This window comes from Lissotriton vulgaris, chromosome 3_1, assembly GCF_964263255.1.
Source record: "Lissotriton vulgaris chromosome 3_1, aLisVul1.2, whole genome shotgun sequence".
In the NCBI taxonomy this organism is placed as follows: Eukaryota; Metazoa; Chordata; class Amphibia; order Caudata; family Salamandridae; genus Lissotriton; species Lissotriton vulgaris.
The window spans coordinates 33,914,820-33,942,372 of record NC_141689.1 but is presented as its reverse complement, the minus strand read 5'-3'; the positions used below and the strand labels follow the sequence as shown (position 1 = coordinate 33,942,372).

Sequence of the window (27,553 nt, the reverse complement as noted above, 5' to 3'; positions counted from 1 at the left end):
TTTCCAAGTAGATATATGCTGATCAAAGGAGAAAGGATCACTTGTCCTGCTCAACCTTAAGTATACAGGACTAGCAAAGGGTGTCCCAGTAAAAAGACCCTCATGCACGTGATGGGTATGGTGGATTCGAAGCGGTATATCTTGGTTCTCCGCTTATAGATCACGTGTGTGCATAATCATTAGGTCTATTTTGTTATGCAGCCTCCACCCGGAGGTTCTTACCCAAGGTTGGTGCAGTAGTGAGCCAGAGATAAAAATTATTAAAAAACCAAAAACTCAGAAATACGGAATTTTATTCTGTCTGGTTTTGGGTCTGGTAAACTCTATTGTAGTGCATCTTGTAAACTTGATAATGAGTAATAGTTGCACTTAGAGTAACAAAATTGGAGAAAAAGGGGGGTGGTTAAAAATTGGTCGACATGTTTCTGCCTTGGTTTCCTGGATTCTAGAGCTTACGGGCATTCATCAGGACCGTTAGTGAAATAACGTGAAGGACTATATAAATAAAGTGCTCAAAATGTGAAAGAAAAAGGTTATTAACCTGTTCCTATGTTTGGAGGTCTTATGGTACCTCGCGCAATTATTATGCACACTCCCTTCGGTGGTGGAGCTCTTGGAATAGGCTATTGCGCCCGTTCCTCAGCTTCCCTGTGTGTGCGCTGTGCTGCTCTTACCGAACCAAGATATACCGCTTCGAACCCACCATACCCATCACGTGCATGAGGGTCTTTTTACTGGGACACCCTTTGCTAGTCCTGTATACTTAAGGTTGAGCAGGACAAGCGATCCTTTCTCCTTTGATCAGCACTTAAAAAATGTAGTGCAAGAATTTTTCCGACGTGTAGGCCATTTACCAGGATAGATTCAACATCCTAGAAACACCATCTGAAAAAATTCAAGAAACACGTTGTTTGGGAAAGGTTGTCTAGAATAAAATTCTCTAAGGGACAGATGTACGCAGCTTTTTAGTGTGCGCAAACGGTTCTTAGTCTCGTTTGCACAAGCTAAAAAGCATGGGCCCATGTACAAACAGTGTTTTACAAGTCGCAAATAAATTGCGACTTGCAACATACTGTTTTGTAACTCACTATTAGGAAGGGGCATTCCCTTACTCATAGCGACCGCAAAGCTATGTACCAATGTTTTGCAACCGCAAATTACCACCTACTTACCACACTCATCTATATGGATATCTCATACACGGGCAAGTCGTGTCCTACCACACTCATCTGTATGGATATCTCATACACGGGCAAGTCGTGTACTACCACACTCATCTGTGTGGATATCTCATACACGGGCAAGGCGTGTCCTACCACACTCATCTGTATGGATATCTCATACACGGGCAAGGCGTGTCCTACCACAATCATCTGTATGGATATCTCATACTCGGGCAAGGCGTGTCTTACCACACTCATCTATATGGATATTTCATACACGGGCAAGTTGTGTCCTAGCACAATCATCTGTATGGATATCTCTTACACGGGCAAGTCGTGCCCTACCACACTTATCTGTATGGATATCTCATACACGGGCAAGTCATGTACTACCACACTCATCTGTATGGATATCTCATACACAGGCAAGTCATGTACTACCACACTCATCTGTATGGATATCTCATACACGGGCAAGTCATGTACTACCACACTCATCTGTGTGGATATCTCATACACGGGCAAGGCGTGTCCCACGACACTCATTTGTATGGATATCTCATACACGGGCAAGTCATGTACTACCACACTCATCTGTATGGATATCTCATACACGGGCAAGTCATGTACTACCACACTCATCTGTATGGCTATCTCATACACGGGCAAGTCATGTACTACCACACTCATCTGTGTGGATATCTCATACACGGGCAAGGCGTGTCCCACAACACTCATTTGTATGGATATCTCATACACGGGCAAGTCATGTACTACCACACTCATCTGTGTGGATATCTCATACACGGGCAAAGCGTGTCCTACAACACTCATCTGTATGAATATCTCATACACGGGCAAGGCGTGTCCCACGACACTCATTTGTATGGATATCTTTTGTTTGGGCAAGGCGTGTCCTACCACACTGATCTGTACAGATATCTTATACACGGGCAAGGCATGTCCTACCACACTCATCTGTATGGATATCTCATACTCGGGCAAGGCGTGTCCTACCACACTCATCTGTATGGATATCTTATACACGGGCAAGGCGTGTCCTACCACACTCATCTGTATAGATATCTCATACACAGGCAAGGCGTGTCCTACCACTCATCTGTATGGATATCTCATACACTGGCAAGGCGTGTCCTACCACACTCATCTGTATGGATATCTCATACACGGGCAAGGCGTGCCCTACCAAAGTCATCTGTATGGATATCTCATACACGGGCAAGGCGTGTCCTACCACACTCATCTGTATGGATAGCTCATACACGGGCAAGGCATGTTCTACCACACTCATCTGTATGGATATCTCATACACGGGCAAGGCGTGTCCTACCACACTCATCTGTATGGATATCTCATACACGGCATGGATATCTCATACACAGCAAGGAGTGTCCTATCACACTCATCTGTATGGATATCTCATACACGGGCAAAGCGTGTCCTACCACACTCATCTGTATGGATAGCTCATACACGGGCAAGGCATGTCCTACCACACTCATCTGTATGGATATCTCATACACGGGCAAGGCGTGCCCTACCACACTCATCTGTATGGATATCTCATACACGGGCAAAGCGTGTCCCACGACACTCATTTGTATGGATATCTTTTGTACGGGCAAGGCGTGTTCGACCACACTCATCTGTATGTATATCTCATACATGGGAAAAGATTTCCACGCCAGACTCACCTGTATGGATTCCTATCCTCAGCCACAGTTGGGTGTTTGGTCGATGGCGGATTCTGAATGTTTTCACAGCTTCTAGCAGTGCTAGCGACATGCGTGCAATCTCTCGGGCATGGAGCTTTCCATTCCGCACTGGCAACCCAGACACCACCATGTAGGCATCTCCGATGGTCTCCACCTATGGGCACGAAATTTGAACTATGTTAGGAAGGAGGACCGCAAACAAGAATCTTTTGTGCACACATACCTGCTTGGACCACGCTGAGGATGCCCACAATCCCAGTGCTCTGCCAATGGTAAGATTCAAAACACTGCATAACATCAGCAGTCTACCACTGATAGCAGCAAACACACCATGGATGAGACAAACAACCACCCTGTAGAGAGTGACGTAAGTTAGGTCCAGTCCATCCGAACCACATACATGCCACAGTTCAGCCTGTTACATTTTCTCTCTGCACTACTACAAGTAGGAGCATTTTAAGGTGGACGCCCATCGGCAGTGCAGTAGGTTAAAAAAAGTTAAAAGGTAAAAATGAAAATGAAAATGAAGTGGGGGCGGGCGACAAGTGAGCAGTGTGGGGTAGCCGAGAAACAGCTGGAGTATAGCTGGGGGGTTATTAAAAAAAAGGTGGACTAGGGGGGTCTGTGAAAGTGCTGAACCAGCCAGGTGTGAAGAGATGGGGAAACAACACAAGGTAAGGGGCAGGAACAATGTGAAGAGGGAAGCAGCACACGGGGGAGGGAGCAAAGAACACACATGCACTCCCATGGAGTGCTCAACGGAAAAGAAAAAGTAGTTCCTTGAATGCAAGCAACATCAGCATTGGAACGATACAAGTCAACCAAACAGAACACTGTGAGACCGCACCGCTCCTGTGAGGGGCAAACACAAGAACTGGAGGAAAAACTATTGAAACAGAAGAGACAAGTGAGATAGAAAACAATGCCATCCAATCACGATCAAAGGGCTGACCCAAGGCCCTTGCGATGTACGTTGGGAACAACAGGCCTGGCCGATATCCGTTCCTTAAAGGAGGTCCTTGCCATGTCGGTGAGTTGACGATAGTATCTGGTTCCACTATTTCCAATAAGAGATGCAATATTTGACAAGGTTGCCTCCATGCCATTGGGCCACGCCAGACTCAGAGAAAATGCAGGTGACGCTTATAGCAAACCAGGCTACCCCAGCAAACCAAGGTAACAACGGCTCAAGATTCACCCCTTGGCAGCGGGGGTAATTCCCCCGCTGTGCTGGGGGGCGGGGGCGCGCACAGCTCCCCGGTGCTCATGACAAGCTATGAGCCACAGTGCTTGTCTGCTCATGACGAGCTGAGCTCGTCACGGCCTCACCCGTTTGTGTGGAACGCTCAGCACAGCGGGGGAATCAGCCCCCCGTGCGAGCGTTGGAGCTCGTCATGAGCATCGGAGGGGTTAAGAGTGGACATATTCCGTTTTGGTGGCGGGTCTGTGAGAAACTCACGCAGGTCACAAATACCGATGGTGCTTCAACAAACACACTGGCACGAGCCCTCCTAGGAAGAGGACTGTATCCTACTCCCAGGAGAGGAGGTGAGTGCTTGAGTGCTGTGACAAGCGTCCACATCAACGGGGCGTTCTTGATAAACAAGAGCTGTCTCAGCCTCATGCGCTGTCCGGTAAGCGCAGCCTAAAAATAATACAAGGTAAGGAGGCGGGGGGCAAGCAATGGACATGCTTGGGGAGAGGAGGCAAAATGGAAAGGGGGCATAGCAGTGTTTCGGAGGAAGCAGTACATGAAGGAGCGAGGATGAAAATGCGCATTCTCATCTCAAGAAAAAGAAGTTCCTTGAGTGTGATGAGTGGAAGGATAGAGGTTATCCAATCAGACAGATAATAAAGAGCCTATGTTCCAAGGGAGGGACAAATGCAAGGGGTCCGATTCACAAAAGTAATCTGAGACAACATCCTAACTTTACAACTTTCAATATTCACAAAAGGCATTTAGGAGTCCTAACTTAACTTTACGACTCCTAAATGCCTTTTGTGAATACCAAAAGTCATGAAGTCATAAAGTTAGGATTTTGTCTCAGACTACTTTTGTGAATTGGGCCCAAGAAGAAGAAGGAACGCCTTTGAATATGCAGCACGCAAAGGAGAGTGACTAGGAAGGCAACCAATGGTAAGCAGGCGGCGGGCTCTAATCCCCTGTAAATTCCTAGTGTGGTCCACAGAACAGGCACAGCACAGGACTCCATTACACACAGCAGAGGTATGTCACAGGAGGAGGCCGTGCAAGGGTCCACGGCACACAAGACAGGCACAGCACAGAGCTCAGTCACACGCAGAGCAGATCCTTTACAGGAAGAGACGGTGCACGTCTGCCACCCACAGAACAGGCACAGCACAGAGCTCAGTCACACACAGCGCCCCACCCCCACCCTTCTATGATCAGTGGTACATTCCATCCCTCAGGTCAGGATGTGCGGAGTCAGAGGAGCCCGGACATGTCTGAGCAGGAGAGTCCTTTATACAGGAATGTCTGGAGGGCCCTCCTGGCACCAGTCCACTTCTCATTAACCCCCCCCCCCCACCTCCCACCTCACGCACACCCTTGTGTGCACACACTCACAGTCCATCACGGACCAGCTCTGAGTCAGAAAGGGTAAGGGTGGGGACCATGAGAGGCGTGGGAGGCAGCAGCGGTCAGGAGATGGGGGCAGCAGTCAGAATATGAGGGCAGCGGTCAGGAGATGGGGACAGTGGTCAGGAGATGGGGGCAGCGGTCAGGAGATGGGGTCAGGCGATGGGGCAGTGGTCAGGAGATGGGGCAGCGGTCAGGAGATGGGGCAGCAGTCAGGAGATGGGGGCAGCAGTCAGGAGATGGGGCAGCGGTCAGGAGATGGGGACAGCGGTCAGGAGATGGGGACAGTGGTCAGGAGATGGGGCAGCAGTCAGGAGATGGGGCAGCGGTCAGGAGATGGGGGCAGGCGATGGAGCAGTGGTCAGGAGATGGGGCAGCGGTCAGGAGATGGGGCAGCAGTCAGGAGATGGGGGCAGCAGTCAGGAGATGGGGCAGCGGTCAGGAGATGGGGACAGCGGTCAGGAGATGGGGACAGTGGTCAGGAGATGGGGCAGCGGTCAGGAGATGGGGACAGTGGTCAGGAGATGGGGCAGCAGTCAGAATATGGGGGCAGCGGTCAGGAGATGGGGACAGTGGTCAGGAGATGGGGGCAGCGGTCACGAGATGGGGCAGCGGTCAGGAGATGGGGGCAGGCGATGGAGCAGTGGTCAGGAGATGGGGCAGCAGTCAGGAGATGGGGGCAGCGGTCAGGAGATGGGGCAGCGGTCAGGAGATGGGGCAGCGGTCAGGAGATGGAAGCAGCGGTCAGGAAATGGGGGTAGCTGTCAGGAGATGGGGTCAGGTGATGGGGCAGTAGTCAGGAGATTGGGCAGCAGTCAGTAGAAGGGGGCAGCGGTCTGTAATGCAGCCGGAGTGGAGAGCATGTAAACTGCGCAGGACTGTTTGTCCGGCCCAAGAAGGCCGGCCAAACAGTCATGGGCACTTAAAGAGTGCCACCACTCCTCCCCGTGCTCAACCCAGCCCCTTGTAAGAGCTGCCCAAAGTAAGACAACTGTTTTGTTTTTGTATATGTAAAATTTATTTTCAATAAAATATTTTGAAATAAAAACAAAAGAATACAGTGGACACCGGTATCAATGACACAGACCTCACTCAGAGTAGAGGATGATTATGGGCACACCTCTGTCCCACAACATCTGTTTAGAGGCCACTAAGACAGGATGAGCTGCCAGTCTGTCATGTGCTACGGTAGCAAAGGCATTACTGCAGCCACGGTGGACCACGTCTCGAGCCTACCACTGTGTCCCATCTCATGAGGATGGCTGTACTGCAGCCACGGTGGACCACGTCTAGGACCTACTACTGTGTCCCATCTCGTGAAGATGGCTGTACTACAGCCACGGTGGACAGTGTCCAGGACCTACTACAGTGTCCCATCTCGTGAGGATGGCTGTACTACGGCCACGGTGGACCAGGTCCAGGACCTACTACTGTGTCCCATCTCGTGAGGATGGCTGTACTACGGCCACGGTGGACCAGGTCCAGGACCTACTACTGTGTCCCATCTCGTGAGGATGGCTGTACTGCAGCCACGGTGGACCACGTCTAGGACCTACTACTGTGTCCCATCTCGTGAAGATGGCTGTACTACGGCCACGGTGGACCAGGTCCAGGACCTACTACTGTGTCCCATCTCGTGAGGATGGCTGTACTACGGCCACGGTGGACCAGGTCCAGGACCTACTACTGTGTCCCATCTCGTGAGGATGGCTGTACTGCAGCCACGGTGGACCACGTCTAGGACCTACTACTGTGTCCCATCTCGTGAAGATGGCTGTACTACGGCCACGGTGGACCAGGTCCAGGACCTACTACTGTGTCCCATCTCGTGAGGATGGCTGTACTACGGCCACGGTGGACCAGGTCCAGGACCTACTACTGTGTCCCATCTCGTGAGGATGGCTGTACTGCAGCCACGGTGGACCACGTCTAGGACCTACTACTGTGTCCCATCTCGTGAGGATGGCTGTACTACAGCCACGGTGGACCACGTCCAGGACCTACTACAGTGTCCCATCTCGTGAGGATGGCTGTACTACGGCCACGGTGGACCAGGTCCAGGACCTACTACTGTGTCCCATCTCGTGAGGATGGCTGTACTACAGCCATGGTGGACCAGGTCCAGGACCTACTACAGTGTCCCATCTCGTGAGGATAGGTGTACTGCAGCCATGGTGGACCAGGTCCAGGACCTACTACAGTGTCCCATCTCGTGAGGATAGGTGTACTGCAGCCACGGTTGACCACGTCTTGAGCCTACCACTGTCTCTTCTCTTGAGTACGGGTTTACTACAGCCACGGTGGACCACGCCCAGAGTGTACCGCTGTGACTCTTCTCATGAGGGCGAGTTTACTGATGTCACAGAAGACCACGTCCAGAATCTACCACTGTGGCCATGCTCATTAGGATGGTTTTACTACATCCACAATGGACCACCTCCACATCCTACATCTGTATCTCTTCTCATGAGGACGGCTTTACTCAATCCACAGACCAGGTCGAGTCGATTGAATTTAAGCCAGACTACTCATTTGTCTTCTTGCTGCGATCCCCACTTGTGTGGATTACTATTGAGGGGTCAGTCATACTCTTTTGTTCAACAGACAGATTACTTTTACACCTTGGCATTTGCCAAACTCTCACTTGGGCAGCTAGCTGGTTGATACTTTGACAAACACCTGCTTTGTATCTGGGAAACATGCCTGGTTTGTTTTTCATCAGCCACACACTGGTACCCCGGGGAATTCCTGACACTTATCCACGCGAACCCTTAGTTTATATAGTAACAAGTTGCTGGTATATGTTTGGATATATTCTCTGTCCAAACCGAGCAAACCTGCGACATATCTGTGGACACATCATCAGGTCACCGCAGCCCCTTCCTGGGTCATATCCGGGGAACTCTTGGTGCAAGTGTGGGGGCATCATGGCTGCTGGACGGAAAGACTCCTTCACAGGTAAACTGTGACTACGATGAGTTCCACCTGAGGGCCTCATTTGAAATTCATTCAAAGAGATTTTATCCTTTTTTTGTGAGCCGGCCTGGAGCTTCCTTCATCACACTGTAAAGACATGTTTGAAATTATATTTTAGATAGCAGCTTGGGGACTTAAAAATGTGCAATGTGGTCCTGATGTGAAATCATGAGACGAAAACGCGTGTGATACCTTTGTCTACATTTAATATTAGTATTCCTTGCACTCTAGTGCCTGAGCACAAGCGCTTTAAAACTGGGTGTCAGTCTTTCTAGTGTGGCTTGTTTGGGATGTGAGGGGGGGAAACACTTGTCCCCGCTTCTATCCTCATAGCGTCACCACCTAAATGAAGCCCTTCTCCTTTCACGCCTTTCCACACTTCATTTATTGACACTATATTGGCCCGGCTTACAGAGGTATACTCAGTGCTTAATTTGTAAAAGAATGAGTGCCGGTGCCCACAGCACACCTGAGCACCCGCAGTCAGGTCAATTAGGTGTCGGCGTACCTTATACCAAGGCTGCAAAGTCCTGAATTCACCTCATGATTCTTCACCAGACCCCCCTCCTATCGCCCCATTGGCTCACTCTTAAGGGTCCCTTCTTTCTCTCTTTGTGATGTTTTGTCCGTCTTTCTCTTCCTCCGTCTCTCTGCTGTATGTGTTTTTTTAGGTCGTGCAGTTGCATTTTTCTCATTGCAACCGGGCGGATTCACAGAATCGGCCCATTTGATATCGCAAAAAATGCTTTTGCGATCCATCAAACCCAATTTTGCAAGTCACTAACCTGTTACCGAATCGCAAAATGGGTTTGCTATTCCCTTTTTGGAAGGGGCGTGGTTAGGGCGTCCCTTCCAAATACCGAATCCTAGCAGTATGCATGAATGTTTTGTGACTGTTAATGCGGTGGCAAAACATTCGCATATTACCATTTTCTTCCAGTAAGACATTCGCAACTGGGAAGAGGTCTCCAAGGGGGACCCCTTCCCCAAGTTTGTAACTTCTCATTTTTCGTTTTGTAAAGGATCTCGTTCTCCTTTAAGAAAAACGGGATGCTTTACAGAAAAAAATGATTGTTTTATTTAAAAGCAATCACAGAATGGTAGTCTGCTGACCCCAGCAGGCCACCAGCCCTGTGTTTTTTGCGATTCCTAAGGGGTCGCAAATTGCGACCTGCCTCATCAATATTCATGAGGTAGCTCATTTGCGACCCCTTAGGAACCGCAGAAAGTGTGCTGCACACTTTCATGCATGCCGTTTTGCGATTCGCTAATTGCGAATCGCAAAGATTAGCAATCAGGGAATTGCAAAACCTTTTTGGGATGCCTCTGCCCTCTGAATCTTTAGGTGTGGTATATTCAGTGCCCGGTGGAGACAGGTGTGCCGCTTTGGACACCCTTTAGATATTTCATTATTTGATTAATCAGAGCATTAAAACTTGTCGGATATTCTGAAGCGTATTCTGCCTTCTTCAGACCCCTCCCCCCCCCCACACACACACACCGAGAGCCCCAGCACATCCCCATCTCAGTGATTTGGCCGCCCTTCTGGGGCCTGTTCGACTTACCTTGTAAACATCGAAGTTATCGATTATGGCGTCGAAGCAGGTGTAGAGGTCATTCAGCAAGGTCACGACCTGTGGGGGGGACAGAAGGCGGCACTTAGGAGATTACTTTAAAGATTCTCGAGTGATTTGTTTCTCCCTCCTCCACTGCCCCATCCCATTAATAACTGGGATGGTTGTAATAGCCACGATCTGACCTCTGACCCCACTCTCCCTGGACGGCTTAAACCTTCAGTCACATAGAAGTTGACATAATAAAGCCACTTACCCGAGTGCTGCTGAGTAGGAAGAGCAGCCAGTGACGGGTATAGATGGGGCGGTGCAGTGCTGGTGTGTACTAGGTGTGGTGCAGTGCTGACGTGTACTAGGAGTGGTGCAGTGCTGGTGTGTACTAGGTGTGGTGCAGTGCTGGCGTGTACTAGGAGTGCTGCAGTGCTGACGTGTACTAGGAGTGGTGCAGTGCTGGTGTGTACTAGGTGTGGTGCAGTGCTGGTGTGTACTAGGTGTGGTGCAGTGCTGACGTGTACTAGGAGTGGTGCAGTGCTGGCGTGTACTAGGAGTGGTGCAGTGCTGATGTGTACTAGGTGTGGTGCAGTGCTGGTGTGTACTAGGTGTGGTGCAGTGCTGACGTGTACTAGGAGTGGTGCAGTGCTGGCGTGTACTAGGAGTGGTGCAGTGCTGATGTGTACTAGGAGTGGTGCAGTGCTGGCGTGTACTAGGAGTGGTGCAGTGCTGGTGTGTACTAGGTGTGGTGCAGTGCTGACGTGTACTAGGAGTGGTGCAGTGCTGGCATGTACTAGGAGTGGTGCAGTGCTGGCGTGTACTAGGAGTGCTGCAGTGCTGACGTGTACTAGGAGTGGTGCAGTGCTGGCGTGTACTAGGAGTGGTGCTGTGCTGCTGTGTACTAGGTGTGGTGCAGTGCTGGTGTGTACTAGGAGTGGTGCAGTGCTGGCGTGTACTAGGGGTGGTGCTGTGGTGGTGTGTACTAGGGGTGGTGCTGTGGTGGTGTGTACTAGGAGCAGTGCAGTGCTGGCGTATACTAGGTGTGGTGCAGTGCTGACGTGTACTAGGAGTGGTGCAGTGCTGGCGTGTACTAGGAGTGGTGCTGTGCTGGTGTGTACTAGGAGTGGTGCAGTGCTGGTGTGTACTAGGAGTGGTGCTGTGCTGGTGTGTACTAGCTGTGGTGCAGTGCTGACGTGTACTTGGAGTGGTGCAGTGCTGGTGTGTACTAGGTGTGGTGCAGTGCTGACGTGTACTTGGAGTGGGGCAGTGCTGGCCTGTACTAGGAGTGGTGCAGTGCTGGCGTGTACTAGGAGTGGTGCAGTGCTGGCGTGTAGTAGGAGTGGTGCAGTGCTGACGTGTACTAGGAGTGGTGCAGTGCTGACGTGTACTAGGGGCGGTGCAGTGCTGACGTGTACTAGGAGTGGTGCTGTGCTGGTGTGTACTAGGAGTGGTGCAGTGCTGACGTGTACTAGGAGTGTTGCAGTGCTGGTGTGTACTAGGAGTGGTGTAGTGCTGACGTGTACTAGGAGTGGTGCAGTGCTGGCGTGTACTAGGAGTGGTGCAGTGCTGATGTGTACTAGGAGTGGTGCAGTGCTGGCGTGTACTAGGAGTGGTGCAGTGCTGGCGTGTACTAGGAGTGGTGCAGTGCTGATGTGTACTAGGAGTGGTGCAGTGCTGGCGTGTACTAGGAGTGGTGCAGTGCTGGCATGTACTAGGAGTGGTGCTGTGCTGGTGTGTACTAGGAGTGGTGCAGTGCTGGCGTGTACTAGGAGTGGTGCTGTGCTGGTGTGTACTAGGTGTAGTGCAATACTGATGTATTCTAGGAGTTGTACAGTGCTGGGATACCCTAGGGGTGGTACAGCCCTGATGTATAGTAGGATTGGTGCACTTGTTTAATGTGGCCAAATATGGCGATCGGAGAGAACGCCGCGGTCGGTGCATATCACTCTCTCGTACACGAGTGAAGGAAAAACTCATTTAGGTTAGCCAGCTGTATACTGGCGAGGGTGCAGGTGCCCCTTCCTACACAAAATCAATCCTGCTTACAACAGAGGCACCCATACACCATGGTGTCGGAGAGCCTGGTTGGCGCTAAGAAAAGGAAGGAGTGCTCTGTAATGTGATAAATACAGCGCATTCCTCCCTTTCCCTGTCACGCAGCGCAGCAAAGAGACTTGCTGCCCTGCATTACATTTTGATAAATTTGACCCCAATGTGTACACTCAGCAGGTCCCAGCCCACATGCTGTGCACAAAAAATGGAGATGTGTCTTGCATTAAAGCGCAGGATAATCATTTTATTGCGACTCATTAATCAGAGTGAAAGTGGTTGTATAAGAGACTTTGGACACAACAAAAGACAAGAGAACGTGCAAACAAGTTTACACGTTCAGGCTTCTTGCGATTACAGATGGTACACTTATATATGGCACATCCCGGAAGTATGCCATCCCTTGTGTCAGTATCAGGGTTACCTGTGTTCATACTACAGCACAGTACACTATAGAGCATCCCTCTAGGTCCTATGTCTCTGGGGCCCTTTGGAAATGGGGTTTAAAGAGACATTGTTTGGTCAGTAAAGTATAGTTTCTTACCTGTCGGTGTAGTTTTGCAGCTTGAAGACTTTCTGGATTCACTATGCTGTGCATTACTCCGCCATCTGGTGGTTGGGTCCAGAATTGTAGGGGCATATTTACAAGCCCCTTGCGCCACATTTGCGTCACTTTTAACATGGGAAAAGTGATGCAAAAGTGACGCAAGGGGCTTGTAAATAAGCCCCATAGTCTTTTTTCCCTTTTTTTTGTGGCCCAGCTGGGCGTCGACATACCACCATTTGGTGTCCTTCGTGACGTAGACGCGCTTCGTCCGGAAGCTCCCACCTTTGGTCGCCATCTTCGGCTTCACGAAGGACACCAAATGGTGGTATGTCGACGCCCACCTGGGCCCCGAAAAAAAAAAAGAGAGACAAAAGACTACAATTACAGACCCAACCACTAGATGGCGGAATAATGCACAGCATGTGAATCCAGAAAGATTCAGACTGCAAAACTCCTGCTTTGAGAACAGCATCTGTGATGTAAACATGAATTTGCTTGGAAAGTAAAACAAAACATTTGGATGAAAAAGTACACATTATTTATGGTCGAATCACACATGTTTTGTGTCACACAGCACATGGCGCCTATACCACAGTTTAGACAATCTGACTTCAATTGTTACCTCTTCAAATGTTTGAGTAGAGGAAGCGCTTTAGTGCCTCCTCAGGGTAGACAGGCAGCACTATATAAATGCAATCATATACACTATATAACACCCCTCGCCCACACGGATACTAACACCATAACTCGCAGCAGGAGGCCAGCCGCTTGCAGTTCAGTCAGACTTTGTAATCATTCAGTTCTAGTGCTCGACACTCACTCAAAACTGATAAGAGTCATGCCCAAAGCCCAGCACTGAGCTGCTCCACAGCACTGTACATTCATGGAATAACTGAAGAGCTGGGCCACGTGCCGCTGGGCAAGGACTGACGCCTTTAAGCTAGCCCACCACTGCGGGTCCCAACAGGCTACGCACTACGACCACTTCTTGACGTCTCACAATGACAATCAGCTGTGGAAGGTTTTAACTAAGTCCATCCATTCGTTCTCTCCGCCATCTCTCCCTTTGGCCTGGGCCTGCTCAGGACCAGAAACTTTAGACAAGATATCTCAGAAGGGACAGCCCAGTGCGGTAACAAGGCAAGTGGACTAAGAACATATGAAATACTGTACAGGGACCTGCAGAGTAGCACAAAGCTGAACCCTGAACACTGTTATCTCTCACACTTCCTCACCCATCACACTGCAAGGTGCTGCGACTCATAACACGATATTCGCACCTCGGTGGTCATCACGCATGGCATGGAAACACTCCCCACATAGGATCAAAGCAAAGACAATACACTTCCGATCACACACCCTACATGGTGCAGCCTGTTACTCATGTAGGCAAGCACTTCAGCACCCCACATAGGGCTAGTAGGCACTATATAAAAGTTGAAATAGAATACAACCAACAGTAAGATGTCCACAGTACTTAATTTGTGAAAGAAACGACAATCAGCTCAGAAGCCCACGGCTGGTGCAACTAAACGCTGGGGCACCGCATACATGCTGCGTAGTCTTGAGGTCATCTCAGCCGCTTTAATCCACTACCAGACACTGCTCACCCCTTTTTAGGTCTCGCCTAGGCAGCGTGCATGCGCTGCACTAGGAGGGCCTTTAGCCATCTGTCTTCATGTTTCAAGCACTGCACTCGTGCTTGTGGCGGCATCCACCTTGCGGGATCGAGCAGGGGTGCGCCACAAGCACGACTGCAGTGCTTGAAAAGTGAAGACTGCCAGTGCACACACACACCACTTCCGGGCTTGTTAGGTCTCGCCTAGGCTGCTTGTTTTTTTTCCACTGCTTGTCTTAATATTTCTTTGTGTCTATGTGCACTTCGTTCTCTCATAATGTATTTACATTTCTTTGTGTTTTGATCGTTATGGTGCATTATGCATTATGTTTAATTTGTCAATTTGGATTGGTTACTGCATCATATTAATTCACTAAATGTCGTGTCAGAATCTTTCCACCATATTTAACGGTCTCCAGGTATGTGGAAAATTAATACGGTTTGGTGAACATTATCTGCGCCATCTTCCCTTTTGCCCCGATGCCACACTCTTTGTCGCACACACCCACCACTTTAGCTGCCCTGATCAGAACCACCCTCTGCACACCCCTGACCCCCAGCACGGCTCTTCACCCTCACAAACACCCCCACGCACTGATCACTCCCGCTCTCACATGCCTTGCGCGTAAGCGGCAGCCATTTTGAGCACCATGGCCCCTCGCTGATAGCCAGCGCGTCTCTCACTCTCTCTTAGCCCCGCAGGCATCCCCCGCATGTTGACAACCCCCTCGCTCTCATATGCCTCGGGTCGTGAACCCCTCTTCAGCGCAGCTCTGCCTCGGATTCCCATCCTGTTCCCAGCGCGACACCTCCTTCATCCCTTTCATGGTCCCAAGTCCTTTGATACAAACCCCTTTTTCCTGTGTGCCCGTTTGTCTCCCTTGTTCCCAGGCCGCCACCTGGCCCTGCGGATACTGTTTATCACACCCCCGTACAGTAGGAAGCTTCCCCCTATCAAAAGACCCTCGAGTCGATCGAACACCCTTCACCCCATGAGATCCGATCAACTCCACACATTCCGTGAATCGGCGGAATGTCCAGCTGCGCGATAATCATCACCTGTTGTGACCGGGGTGGGGATTTCAACTGTAAACGTGTGGGAACGGGCTTCAAGCGGGGATTCCTAGGATGCTTTTCCGTACATCAAAGTATTGACAAATATGTGTTTCATGTAATAAAGCAATAAACCTGTGTATAAGAGGCCAGGCCTCAGAGATGCGAGCAGAGCACCTCGTGACGATACTTGCTGTCCGAATTGATGTGTTCTCCTCCGGAGAGAATAAACCCTCGTTTCCTGCCTTTCAGTCTCCAGCGCCTGCTTCTTCATTGATTAATATTCTGTGGGTAATAGAGGCGACACCGCCGGGCAACACAAAAGGGTCTTTGGTCACTGGTTGTCTAGCCACCCTTTTACAATTGGCGTCCCAAACGTGGGGCCCATCAGCGACTCGTGGATCCAGTGGGAGAGGTCCTGACGACAGAGTGAACGACTGCAACGATCGGGAGGTACCCTGTCCGATAGACCCTCGTCTGACAGCCGATCATCCGAACTTCACTGGTTCCGAACAAACCTCTCTCGAGTGATCTACGGTCCTGACTGGGAACCATCAGGAGTGCCGCGGGGATTACGAAGAAAAGAGGACGATCGGGCGCTGGATTCGGAAGACAAGAAACTGTCCATGCGGTCCGGGTAAGGTCGTGTAGACACGACGAATTAAGAAATTGTTTGATTGATTGTAAAAAAATACTAGTATTACTCTTTTGTTAATTTATTTGGAGTTTCGCTGTCGGCAAACGGAGAAACAACCGGCTCTCCCTTTGCAAACAGTGAAGGATAGGTAACGCACCCGTCGTGCCTATCTTTCTCCCCCACTGATCAAATTGCCCCTCCCCATTGATTAACTGTTACGGATTGTTTTCTGGAGATTCTCTGTCTGCAAACAGGAAAGAATAGGTTCCCTCTTTGCAGATAGTGAAAGGGTAGGTGACGCAGACCTTTTTGCGGGCCTACTTATTCTCCCCATTGACCATTTTTTTTTGATTGATATTGGTTCTTGAGGTATTCACTGCCTGCAAACAACGTAGAATAGAAATATTCTGTCTAGTCTTTGCACACAGTGATAAGATAGGTAGTGCTGACTATTGTCCCCATTGTGACCCGTCATGCCTGTCTTCTCCCCACTGATTGATAGCTGGTTCAGCCCGGACCGTTTATTAGAGGTGGACCATCTAGCTCCGCTGGAAGGCACCCCTAATAAAGAAATGTTCACAAAGTATGGATTAATTACCATAGCCTATAGTAAGCTATGGCACAAGTATACCAAAGCAAATCAAGAGAAACAGTGGCCACTGGTAGGATCCTTCGATCTTGACAAAATAGAGACGTTAGAAATAGCCCTTCGTAGTAGCAAGACAACGCCTATTATGCTCGACAGTCTCGGTATGTGGCGCAAAGAAGCAATGCAACGAAAGGAAAGAGACGAAGTCAGAGTAGGTAAAGAAACGCGACAGACGACCTTCCAAGCGTCTGATAGGCAAAAGGAAGGGGCAGCGACGACACAATTCCAAGGATTAGGCACAAAAAGGGAACAGTGTAAAGGGACGTACCGACAGGACAACCCCGAGACACAACGACCCGAAAGTAACCCCCCGACACTACGCGCAGGGCGAACAGACTTAAGGCAAAACCAATGTGCTTTTTGTAAAAGACTCGGGCACTGGAAAGCCCAATGCCCGACTCTACGGAACATAGGTAAGAGCGGAGGGCCGACAGAAATAACAGGCCGGCAGAAAGGGAAAAGGCGCGAGACAAAGACGAATCAGACTAACACGGACAGGACAGACAGAACCACTGCGTTTGATTATGCCCGATGGCACAGATTTCGTCAGACCAATTTCAACGACATGTTTGAGTTCTGGGACTGATTACTCTCTGCCCCCCCCCCCACTCTGAAAAACAAAAGCAATTACAGGCCTGCGTAGACAACGCCCCGTTAGTAAAAAGACTCAAGGAAGCCAAGTCTCTGTTATATAATTTAAGATTTAATTACGGTAAAGATAACACATGACCAACGATAAATAGAACAACTAGTAAAACATTCTTTAAAGTAAAACTGTACTAATAGGAACAATACAAAACATATTACGCTCACTCCGGAAGTTCCCAAAATGCAACAGGTCACCTGTCACGCCCATCCGGAAGGTGAAACACTCAGCACGTGTGGGGCGGGGGCCTGCCGACAGCCATAGACCAAAGAGGTCGCCGGCGAGAATATACAGGAGGCTCCACGGGCCCGGCACGTCCCATCCTCTTCTCCCATATGGTCTAGCGGTTGAGATTCCTGGTTTTCTCCGCCGCGGCCCGGGCCACGAGTAGGGAGGGGGCGGATGCAGATGACCCCCTCCCTCGTATCTCCTGGTCCGGCCATCGCAAATTCCTCCGCTGAACTGGTGCAGGGTGGGCTGGGAGGAAGAGGCGACGCGGACGAGCCTCTTCCACCTCCACAGGTAGGAGGTTTCCCAGCCCCGGCCCGGCGCCGAAACCCTCCAGCCGGGCAACGGATATACCTGCGCAGCACAGAACATACCATGTCCGACGGACCTATTTGCGCAGCACAGAACATCCAATGTCCGACGGACCTATTTCCGCAGCACAGAACATACAATGTCCGACGGGCATACTTGCGCAGCACCGGACATACAATGGTCCTCCAGAGTACTCGCCGAGTCAGGGGTGTAGGGTGGTCATCATGTACACCCCTGATTCGAAGGAACGGCGTGGGGTGCACTGGGAGAGGGAGGCGGCGCGAACGAGCCTTCCTCACCTCCCCAGGTAGAGGCGCCGCAGCTGCATCCTAGCGCCCCGAGCCAATATCCTGCTCCAACGGCACGGTGTTCCATTTTTTTCTCGCCCCAGAGAAGTCTCTTCCACTCTTGAAGACACGACGAAGGGCGGCTGCTGCAGGGTCTCAAAATGGCGTCTGGGCCCCCTGGAAAGCGGGTCTAGGCCGCTGGAGTAACTTTGTCCGGTATTGCAACTCGGGCGCTTGCCCGCCTGGGCACGAGCCCCCACCTCCGACAACATCCCCACAGCTTTGAAGATTCTACCAGAGTCCCAGAAGCCCTCGGCATCCACAGGCTTCCGGTGGGGAACAACTGCCTTGATCACTAATGAAATGACCGCGACATAGCCACAAGATGGTGGTGCTCTCGTGTCGGCACCAGCTTCAGTTTGAATCATCCAAAAAAATTGTGGGCTAACGGATTCGAGTAAGTTCCGGCTGAACCTCAACGTGACCCAGTAAGGAAGATTCTACCTCCCTCCCCTTTTGATTGACGGTCCACATTACCAGCCCCTCTGTTAGCACAGGTTTTTTGAACTGCCGAAAGGGATTCTGGTGCGACCAACCCGACATCGCCCAAAATGGCGCCAGTATCAATAGGAACTTACGAACACCTCGCGGTGTTCTTTAGCTAACAAGACTTGATGTTCTGAGATATGTATGTGAACCTTTGTACACTTGACGAAAAAGGGAGGAGGGTTCACTTGGCGAACATTTGAAAGGATCCCGTTAAAATGTTGATTTCAATGTACGATTTATTATGATATTTATTGTAGCCGATACATAATGTAGCTTATGACGCACGCCCACGGTATACATCTAGGAAATGTGATTACAATTAGTCTGACTGTGTTTCAATTTATGAAATAAATACCCTCTGATCCCTCAATTATTAATAAACGTTTTTAGTTTCCTGCAAATAACTAAGTAGACGTTTTTTCAATGTTTTTAAAATGCTGCAAAATAGCCCCCTACTGTATGTGCTTCAGCCATCGCCGTGTCCGGCCAAATACGATTGCACTCACATATTTACTTACTGAACGATTATGCAAATAAAGGTTTTCCAAGCTATGAACAGGTATCGCATACTTTTGTAAATGTGGGAATTGGCGGGAGGGCTATTTTGTGCGCAACCGTTTTGCTCTCTTTTTAAGGTTATTAGAAAATGGCTGTTCGGCCCCGGATTGATGATCGAATCTAAGGTATGATACGCTGCCTCCAAATATGCGACTAAGCTCAGGAACTAACGCATGAAGAAGGACCTCGACTTCTGAGAATGGGTAAAAGCGAAGCGTTATGAATGTTAGAATGTTATAAAGGTATGATGCTCGAAGGTACTAAGGGACAGGGTTGGCCGAAGAACTGATATGCCTTAGAACATCACAGCGTTGGGAGTGATTTAAGGATCCCGATAGCTGGATACATCTACAAACCAGATACCTCGCGCTAGGCGCCTCTGATTTCTTTTTAGCGTTTTCCCTACACACGATCTATAATGCCACCCTTGGACACCCCCCTCCCCCACGAACAACCTATCACACTGCCCGCCCCCCTTGACTTCGGAAACCATGGCCCTAGGGATTATATCCCGAGGAGATAAGACGAGTGTGTGGTAAGTAAAGAACTTTCGTACCCGTACCTTTGATATGCTCGAATGTTGTTCCCCCTCCCTTTCTTCCTTTTTCTCCCTCTACAGGTTACATTGGAATCACGACTAGGGTATAGTAAAGATCTGGAGCCACGCCATGTCCGATACACGAAGCGGACCTACGCTGCAAGATGGCACCTAAGAACACCCAACTCAATGCATGTCCTTATGTACCCGGCCTAATGTTCTACCGTCCCAAACTGCATGCTTTCTACATTCTAACACAGACCCGAAATGTCTCATGTTGGGTAATGCACTGAATAGCCTAAATAGTACACGGCCACTCTCCATGTCACACGTGTACTATTTAGCCTATTATTGATCTCTCTCTCTCTCTCTCTCTCTCTCTCTCTCTCTCTCTCTCTCTCCTCCACACTTTTCACTCTTCCTAGCGACTGGCACCTAATTGGCGAACCACTACCCCTGGTGCACCACCTGATTGGCTCCAAATACCACAAGTATTTGCACAAATTTGTCTTAAAAAAATATATATTACATCGATACCATGTTACTACCTCTCCTTTTCTGCTAAATACTGATGAAACCTAGATTGGCCGATAAGAAAGGGACAGGTAAGACGACTAAGGTTCCCTAATCTGACCCATTTTGAGGGAACTGCTTGTCAGTGGCATCCATGATAAAAATGTCTCTGGTAAACGCGACCTTCCCCGTCCCGAAGTTATCTCAATACCCAAACAGAAAAAGTGATCGAGACATCCCCGTTTTCCCAGAATGCCCCCAGTTTTGTATCAGCTGCCCTGGACGAGAGTTTGAAAAAAAGTCCCTTGCCCTAGTTCGCTATGTTCCTAGCTGTTTTCCATTAGACCTCGCTCACCCCAGGGATGAGTTGAATAGTCATCGCAAGCCCCGAGTTTTTTTAATAAAGTAGCCAGGTTGTAAGAAACTATGTAGAATTTAGAATAATGTTTGCGAAGTTAGAATTAAGTCAAAAATGAAAGAACTTGTTGCAAGAAAACCCTGTTGAAAGTAAAATGTTTAGCCGAAAGATAGGATGCATTGATATAATGAAAAATCGTTTAGCCTATGTTCATTCCTCAGAAAGATACCTATTAGACCATGGTGAATAGCACGTTGCACTTTTCCGTAAAATACAAAGCCTTGAAGAACGGCATAAGCTCCATAGGACTCGTACTAGGAAAGTGGGTCTCTGCCAGAAGAATTGAAGTGACTGTGATAAAATGCAATAAATAAGTATCAGACTTCGTTCCACGACAATGAATGTAGTACCAACAGAACGCCAAAGAAATAGTCACGAAGGAAAGCTGTAGGGAACCCAGCAAACCTATCATCAATTATTTATACGTTGGCTGCAAACCCTCAATGTAACGGATGCTTACCCAGTTGCTTAGTGTTGGGAGAGAAATAGATTTATGTGATTACCTTCCTCTGCAAAATCTCTAAAGACTGTCTTTTCAAACTCATTTAAGGATACCACTGTCGGAGGAGAAAGAGACCGGACGTGGGAGCGCGCGGCCTGACCGCAGATCGTGGAACATCAGCGACATTGGCCAAGGCGAGACCGCAACAGTAAGGAGTCGCAGGACGAGGCACTGTTTCTGACCGAATGAAAGGAAAGGGCTGACCTGAGGCCCCTGCTTTATGATCGACATGTGCCGAAAAGTCCCCGCTCTCTGAACCTGGTTATGAACCCGCCTGTCTAAATTTTCCGTCCCCCTGGTCTGTTCCCGATCTGGCCCTGCTCCATCCCCTCCTCCTCCGACCTACCATAAGGACTACTCACACACCCCCCTCCCTCCACCTGAACTTTCAAAATCCTCTAAATCCTACTGTACCATCCAGAGAAGGGTATTTCCTGCGCCAAAAGGGAGGGAGCTCCGACTAAGTAGACCACGAACTGTGTTAAATCTCAGAACGGTGACCTAAACACCACCAAGGGTCACCCCAAAGAGAAGCTAAACGAAGTATGTGGTTCTGCCCGCTACCGAGCACCTTGAAGATGATGGAAGCAACAGGAAATACCCACTACAGAGACCCAAGGACAGACAGACTCCACAGCTCAAAGACAATTGCACTCTTCATCACAATCCTTTTTCTGTCTTCTCCTAATGACCATGCTCTGGGTTATGGAAGAAAATGCACCTGCTCCAAAACCGTAACGTATTTCTCCCACGAGGTCTGGCAAAACGAAACAAAGACACACTCCTGCCCGCAGACCTCCAATGGCTCAACCCACATGGACATTCCTACTAAAGAACGAATTGTAATGCAGGTGCTCAACAGTGCCAACAGAAGACGACAAAGAATGCTGAGAACTCACTAATAATGGTCCACGACCATAAGACACTGGAAACCCTGATTATTGTTTTTACTATGTCTCATTTCTCTCCCAACCACCGTTGAATTGACTATGCTCCAACCGAGTACAAAAAGAACTTACTTACGTGGTAACCTATCAGTTCCTATTCCAAATGACTATAAGCATCTATGATCTGTACCCAACGCTCTCACTACATAATTTTTGTCTGATATTGCATTACTATGACTTTCCTGCAACGAGCTTAACGATGAGCCCGCCCACTAAGATGAAAAGATTTTAAAAATGTGATGTTTATGTACAGTTCCTTCACCTGGGTTATCACTTCCTTACTTATGACCACCACAGTAGACATAGATAGGAAATAGGCCAGCAAGATGTCTTAGAAATGTTAAAGGGAGGACTGTGGAAAATTAATACGGTTTGGTGAACATTATCTGCGCCATCTTCCCTTTTGCCCCGATGCCACACTCTTTGTCGCACACACCCACCACTTTAGCTGCCCTGATCAGAACCACCCTCTGCACACCCCTGACCCCCAGCACGGCTCTTCACCCTCACAAACACCCCCACGCACTGATCACTCCCGCTCTCACATGCCTTGCGCGTAAGCGGCAGCCATTTTGAGCACCATGGCCCCTCTGCCCCTCGCTGATAGCCAGCGCGTCTCTCACTCTCTCTTAGCCCCGCAGGCATCCCCCGCATGTTGACAATCCCCTTGCTCTCATATGCCTCGGGTCGTGAACCCCTCTTCAGCGCAGCTCTGCCTCGGATTCCCATCCTGTTCCCAGCGCGACTCCTCCTTCATCCCTTTCATGGTCCCAAGTCCTTTGATACAAACCCCTTTTTCCTGTGTGCCCGTTTGTCTCCCTTGTTCCCAGGCCGCCACCTGGCCCTGCGGATACTGTTTATCACACCCCCGTACAGTAGGAAGCTTCCCCCTATCAAAAGACCCTCGAGTCGATCGAACACCCTTCACCCCATGAGATCCGATCAACTCCACACATTCCGTGAATCGGCGGAATGTCCAGCTGCGCGATAATCATCACCTGTTGTGACCGGGGTGGGGATTTCAACTGTAAACGTGTGGGAACGGGCTTGAAGCGGGGATTCCTAGGATGCTTTTCCGTACATCAAAGTATTGACAAATATGTGTTTCATGTAATAAAGCAATAAACCTGTGTATAAGAGGCCAGGCCTCAGAGATGCGAGCAGAGCACCTCGTGACGATACTTGCTGTCCGAATTGATGTGTTCTCCTCCGGAGAGAATAAACCCTTGTTTCCTGCCTTTCAGTCTCCAGCGCCTGCTTCTTCATTGATTAATATTCTGTGGGTAATAGAGGCGACACCGCCGGGCAACACAAAAGGGTCTTTGGTCACTGGTTGTCTAGCCACCCTTTTACAGGTAGGATTGACAATGTTTTTCCCTACTTTAAGATGGCGACTGTTTTAGTCTGGTACCGGCAATCTATCATTTCTTTTTACTCCAGTTGTACCCTTTTCAATTTTTAATATCACGGGCACACACGGCGTCAGTTACCAGGCCCCTTTATTTTGAGTTAAGTTGTACCCTCTCCGGCCTTTCTCCATTATGGGCACATATGGAGTCAGTTACCAGGTGCCTCAGTCCAGGACAAGATAGTGATTGAGCGCGTTAAATAAAACACATTCAGGTAACTCCTATTAGTTTTTTCGCACACCAGCATACAGACCAGTGCATATATTTAATCTTTTGAACCAATATGCATGAGTAACGTATCACCGGTATGATGACATGTTCACCGTGATTTGAACACTTCCCGTACCATATGTTTTTGTTATCACTAGGAGATCGGCGTAATTGACAAGTCACTTGGTTGTACTAACATGCAATTTTAACATGTTGGCATCCCCGGAACGATGTCACGTTGAGGTTAATCTCAAAACCACCTGTTCCACCACTGTCCGAGTACGCCAGACATCAACAATCATTATGTGAGTGTCTCTGTCAGACTGGGCTTGAATGGCCTCAGTCATGGCAAGGGACTGACTGCCACGTCCATACTGGCCTCTTACAGGCAGAAGCGTAACACGTCCCCCTTATTACTAGCCTTTCACAAGCACCAAAGTGACGTGACGTGTGACCAACTCTGCCCAGCCCTGCCGGCCTTTCACAGGCTCAGGCGTAACATGGGGTGTGATCCACCCATCCTCCACAAAAGCGGCCTTTAACAAGCAGCAATGTAACGTGTGACCAACTCTGCCCAGCCCTACCAGCCTTTCACAGATAACAGCTTGACTTGACACGCCTTACTCTTTCAAAGGCGCGGGCCTACACATATTATACACCCTCTAACTATTCTGGAGCATTTTTGCACTTATTTTTCAGATTCTAATTACTTTCAAATAAAGTCTTTGCATAGCCATATAGAAAACCGACACACAACTAATAAAACAATGTATTTATTTTTAAAATCCTTACAAAAGTCACTTAACGCATCACAGTACGCACATGATTAATCTCATTACAGTTTCTTTTGTGAAGTTACATATACCACCAACATACACACCAACAAAACCACACTACACACATACATCTCACCAACACACATCATATCACACCTTACCACTACATTCCACACCATGCCCCTACCCTTACGTCACTACACTAAGCACAACTTGCACAAAAACTTTACAGTATTGAACACATGAGCCATGTTCCTCTACAACATACCTTAAAAACATTGGCAGTAGCTCTCACTGAACACTTATAACGTCCCAAAGGCGAGACCTATTGTCTATGCCAATGCTTGTTCTCAGATTTTCAGGTAACTTTTCCCTTCGTGCCCATGTTTTCATCTTTGTCTTCACCCTTTTTTTCCGTTTGTGTGTTTTTCCCTCTCTTCCTCCAAGTCAATCTCAGATGAGGAGAAATAAGTGCAGGTCCCAAAAAATAGGTGCCAGTGAGCCACCCTGCCCCTCCCCCCCCCTCACCCCTCCCACCTCACCCCCCACACTCCACTTCAGCACCCACTGGCTGAAATTAAGTACTGGGTGTCCAATTAAGGCTTGTGAATTGCCACGCGGGGTTGCTTTCCTCTGAAGTAATGTTAAGACTTTCGAAATGTTCAGACTATTTAAACATTGTTGAATCCTGTAAACTATGCAGCGTTTATTGGACACGTGCTTGCTGCAGATTTGTATTCCTGCAGGAAAACCACAGGAAGAGGGGTCCCGTTGTGCCGGTGCCCAACCAACAGGTTTCGGCTCATACTGATGTGGTTAAGAGAGGCCTGTGACTGGTACGCTAGGACTGCTTACGAGGCGGCGATAATCCAGTTTTGGGAGCGCGAGCACTCACACTAACGGCCAAAATAGGATTAAAATGTTGGCAAAAATCATGGGAGCAAATGACCCACATGCAGAGGGGCAGATGTTAGACCCGGCCTCGTGGCGTGGTCCTCCTCTTCCGCAGAAGGGTCTCCCACCAGTGCTCGGCTGCAGTCCTAGGAGAGGTGGATCACAGGGTGGTCAGGTACCGATTCGGTCCTCCCCTGGCATCGCCCCTTCTAACAGCAGGGTGGGGTACCAGAGCCAGGCCTGGAGAAAACTCTCAAAGCAGCCCCGCGCGCATCCTCTCCTCAAGTAACCTCTCTCTCGCTCTCTCTCAGGAGCCCCCCTGCTAAATTGGTGCAAAATGCGCACAATCTGATTTCCGCACACGCAGCGCTACCTCAACAATGAAGGAGTGCTCACTCAGCAACCTCTTTTTGAGGCTAAGTTGTAATTGGGCCCTAAATGAAAAAATGTGGGCATATCTACAAGCGGCAGCGATAATTATCGCTGGCCGCCTATAGGGTGCAAAATCCTAATGCCGCCTAACGCCGGGTTCTATCGCCCAGTCAGTGCAATATTTACAACGCGCATCGCTGAGGCGATAGAAATCCCGGCAAAAGAAGCGTTAAGCATAAAATATCGGAGGAATATCAGCGATATGACACAATTAGAGGAAATCTTGTAAATAGGGAGAGGCGGATCTAGCATTATGATCCACCTCCCATTCAAAATATTGCTAAATCATGTCATTATCAGGCGTAACAAACCTGCGATAATGCCTGATAGCGCTAGTTTAAATATCGCTAGGCCGGCTAGCGATTTCCTTGCTGACAGCAAATATTTTTGCTGTATTTCATGTGTCTTTCACACGGGAACGCCTACCTTGCATCTCATTAGCGATGCGAGGCGAGGTGAAAGGATAATGAGTCTGTGACGAGGGGGACCCGGACTCGGGTCCTCCAGGCTTACCTTTTCAAGTGTCCCCTCTTTCTGAACAGCACACTGACGCCTGGAAAAACCGCTGATGCCGACGTCTACAATCCCTTACAGTGCACAGAGGACCCATGTTTCTTTAATTGGGCGGAGCCGGACCTGGGACCCGCCCACCATTCACAGGTAAAACCCGGTCCTGAATTCGCACAGGTGTGTGTTACACCCAGAGGAGGAGACGATTGGCGACAGGAGGAGAGCGAGGACGGAGCGGAGTGGAGGAAGGACGAGGAGAGCGAGGACGGAGCGGAGTGGAGGAAGTACGAGGAGAGCGAGGACGGAGCGGAGTGGAGGAAGTACGAGGAGAGCGAGGACGGAGCGGAGTGGAGGAAGTACGAGGAGAGCGAGGACGGAGTGGAGTGGAGGAAGGACGAAGAGACTGAGGACGAGCAGAGGACGAAAGAAACAGGCGGGGAGGACCGAGGGCTCGAGAACACTGGAGGAAAACCGAGAGAGGAGAGAGGCTGCAGCGACACGCCAGGAGGCCACCGGGAAGGCGCATCGCCCAGCCTCGCTCCCGGGAAGTGTGGCTAGGACAGGTACGGTCTCATTTCCTGGGTTGGGCGGGACGTAAGCGGGACAAACCCCCAACCTGACTAGCTTCGGGACACTATGTGCACGAACCCCCCCCCTTCACCTCACAAGTAGCGGGGTAGTTAGTGGGCACGTGTGACTCCTCACTCCCTTTCCTGATTTAGAGAACCCAGGTCGTCAGACTAACACCGGTTTCTCTTTCTTTCCTGCCGAGATATACCGGTCCTTGTTTGACAACGGCGGACGCTCGGACTACACCTCCTAGACGACACCGGGAGCTGAGACGGCGGGGAGCCTTAAGAGAAGCAATGGAGGACGCTGAAAACCCCCTCCCTTACTATCGAGTGCCGGTCCAGAAAAGACGGCTGTACAAAACAATAAAACCTGCGTTACCTAAAACCCCGTTGTCAGTGGATTTGTTCGGCACCCCACCCGAAACCCCACAGGGTCCTACAACATGGATTCACGCTTTAGCGTGCTCATGCTGATAGGGCGTTAAAATTATCGCCCCTTTTCGCCCGAAAACGGACGCAAAAGCAGCACATTTTTTTAACTCCGGCCATTGATGATATGCCCCTTGGTTTGTGCACCGCATGGGGGGAAAAGGGAGACAAAGATACAGGAGAGAAAGGAAAGGACGGGAGGAGCACAGGAGACGAAAGGATGGAAGAAAG

The 27,553-nt window shown here is 49.5% G+C and overlaps 1 protein-coding gene across 1 annotated transcript in view; it reads right to left on the bottom strand.

The window, feature by feature from the left end:
- The window catches only part of NPR2 (natriuretic peptide receptor 2), a 469,654-nt gene that overhangs the window by 49,993 nt on the left and 392,108 nt on the right, over positions 1-27,553 (bottom strand). Inside the window, exons 18-19 of the mRNA XM_086960020.1 lie at positions 10,040-10,108; positions 2,879-3,053 (exon numbers count right to left, since the gene is read on the bottom strand). Coding sequence (XP_086816146.1) covers positions 2,879-3,053; positions 10,040-10,108 — 244 coding nt within the window. The remainder of the gene's footprint in view (positions 1-2,878; positions 3,054-10,039; positions 10,109-27,553) is intronic.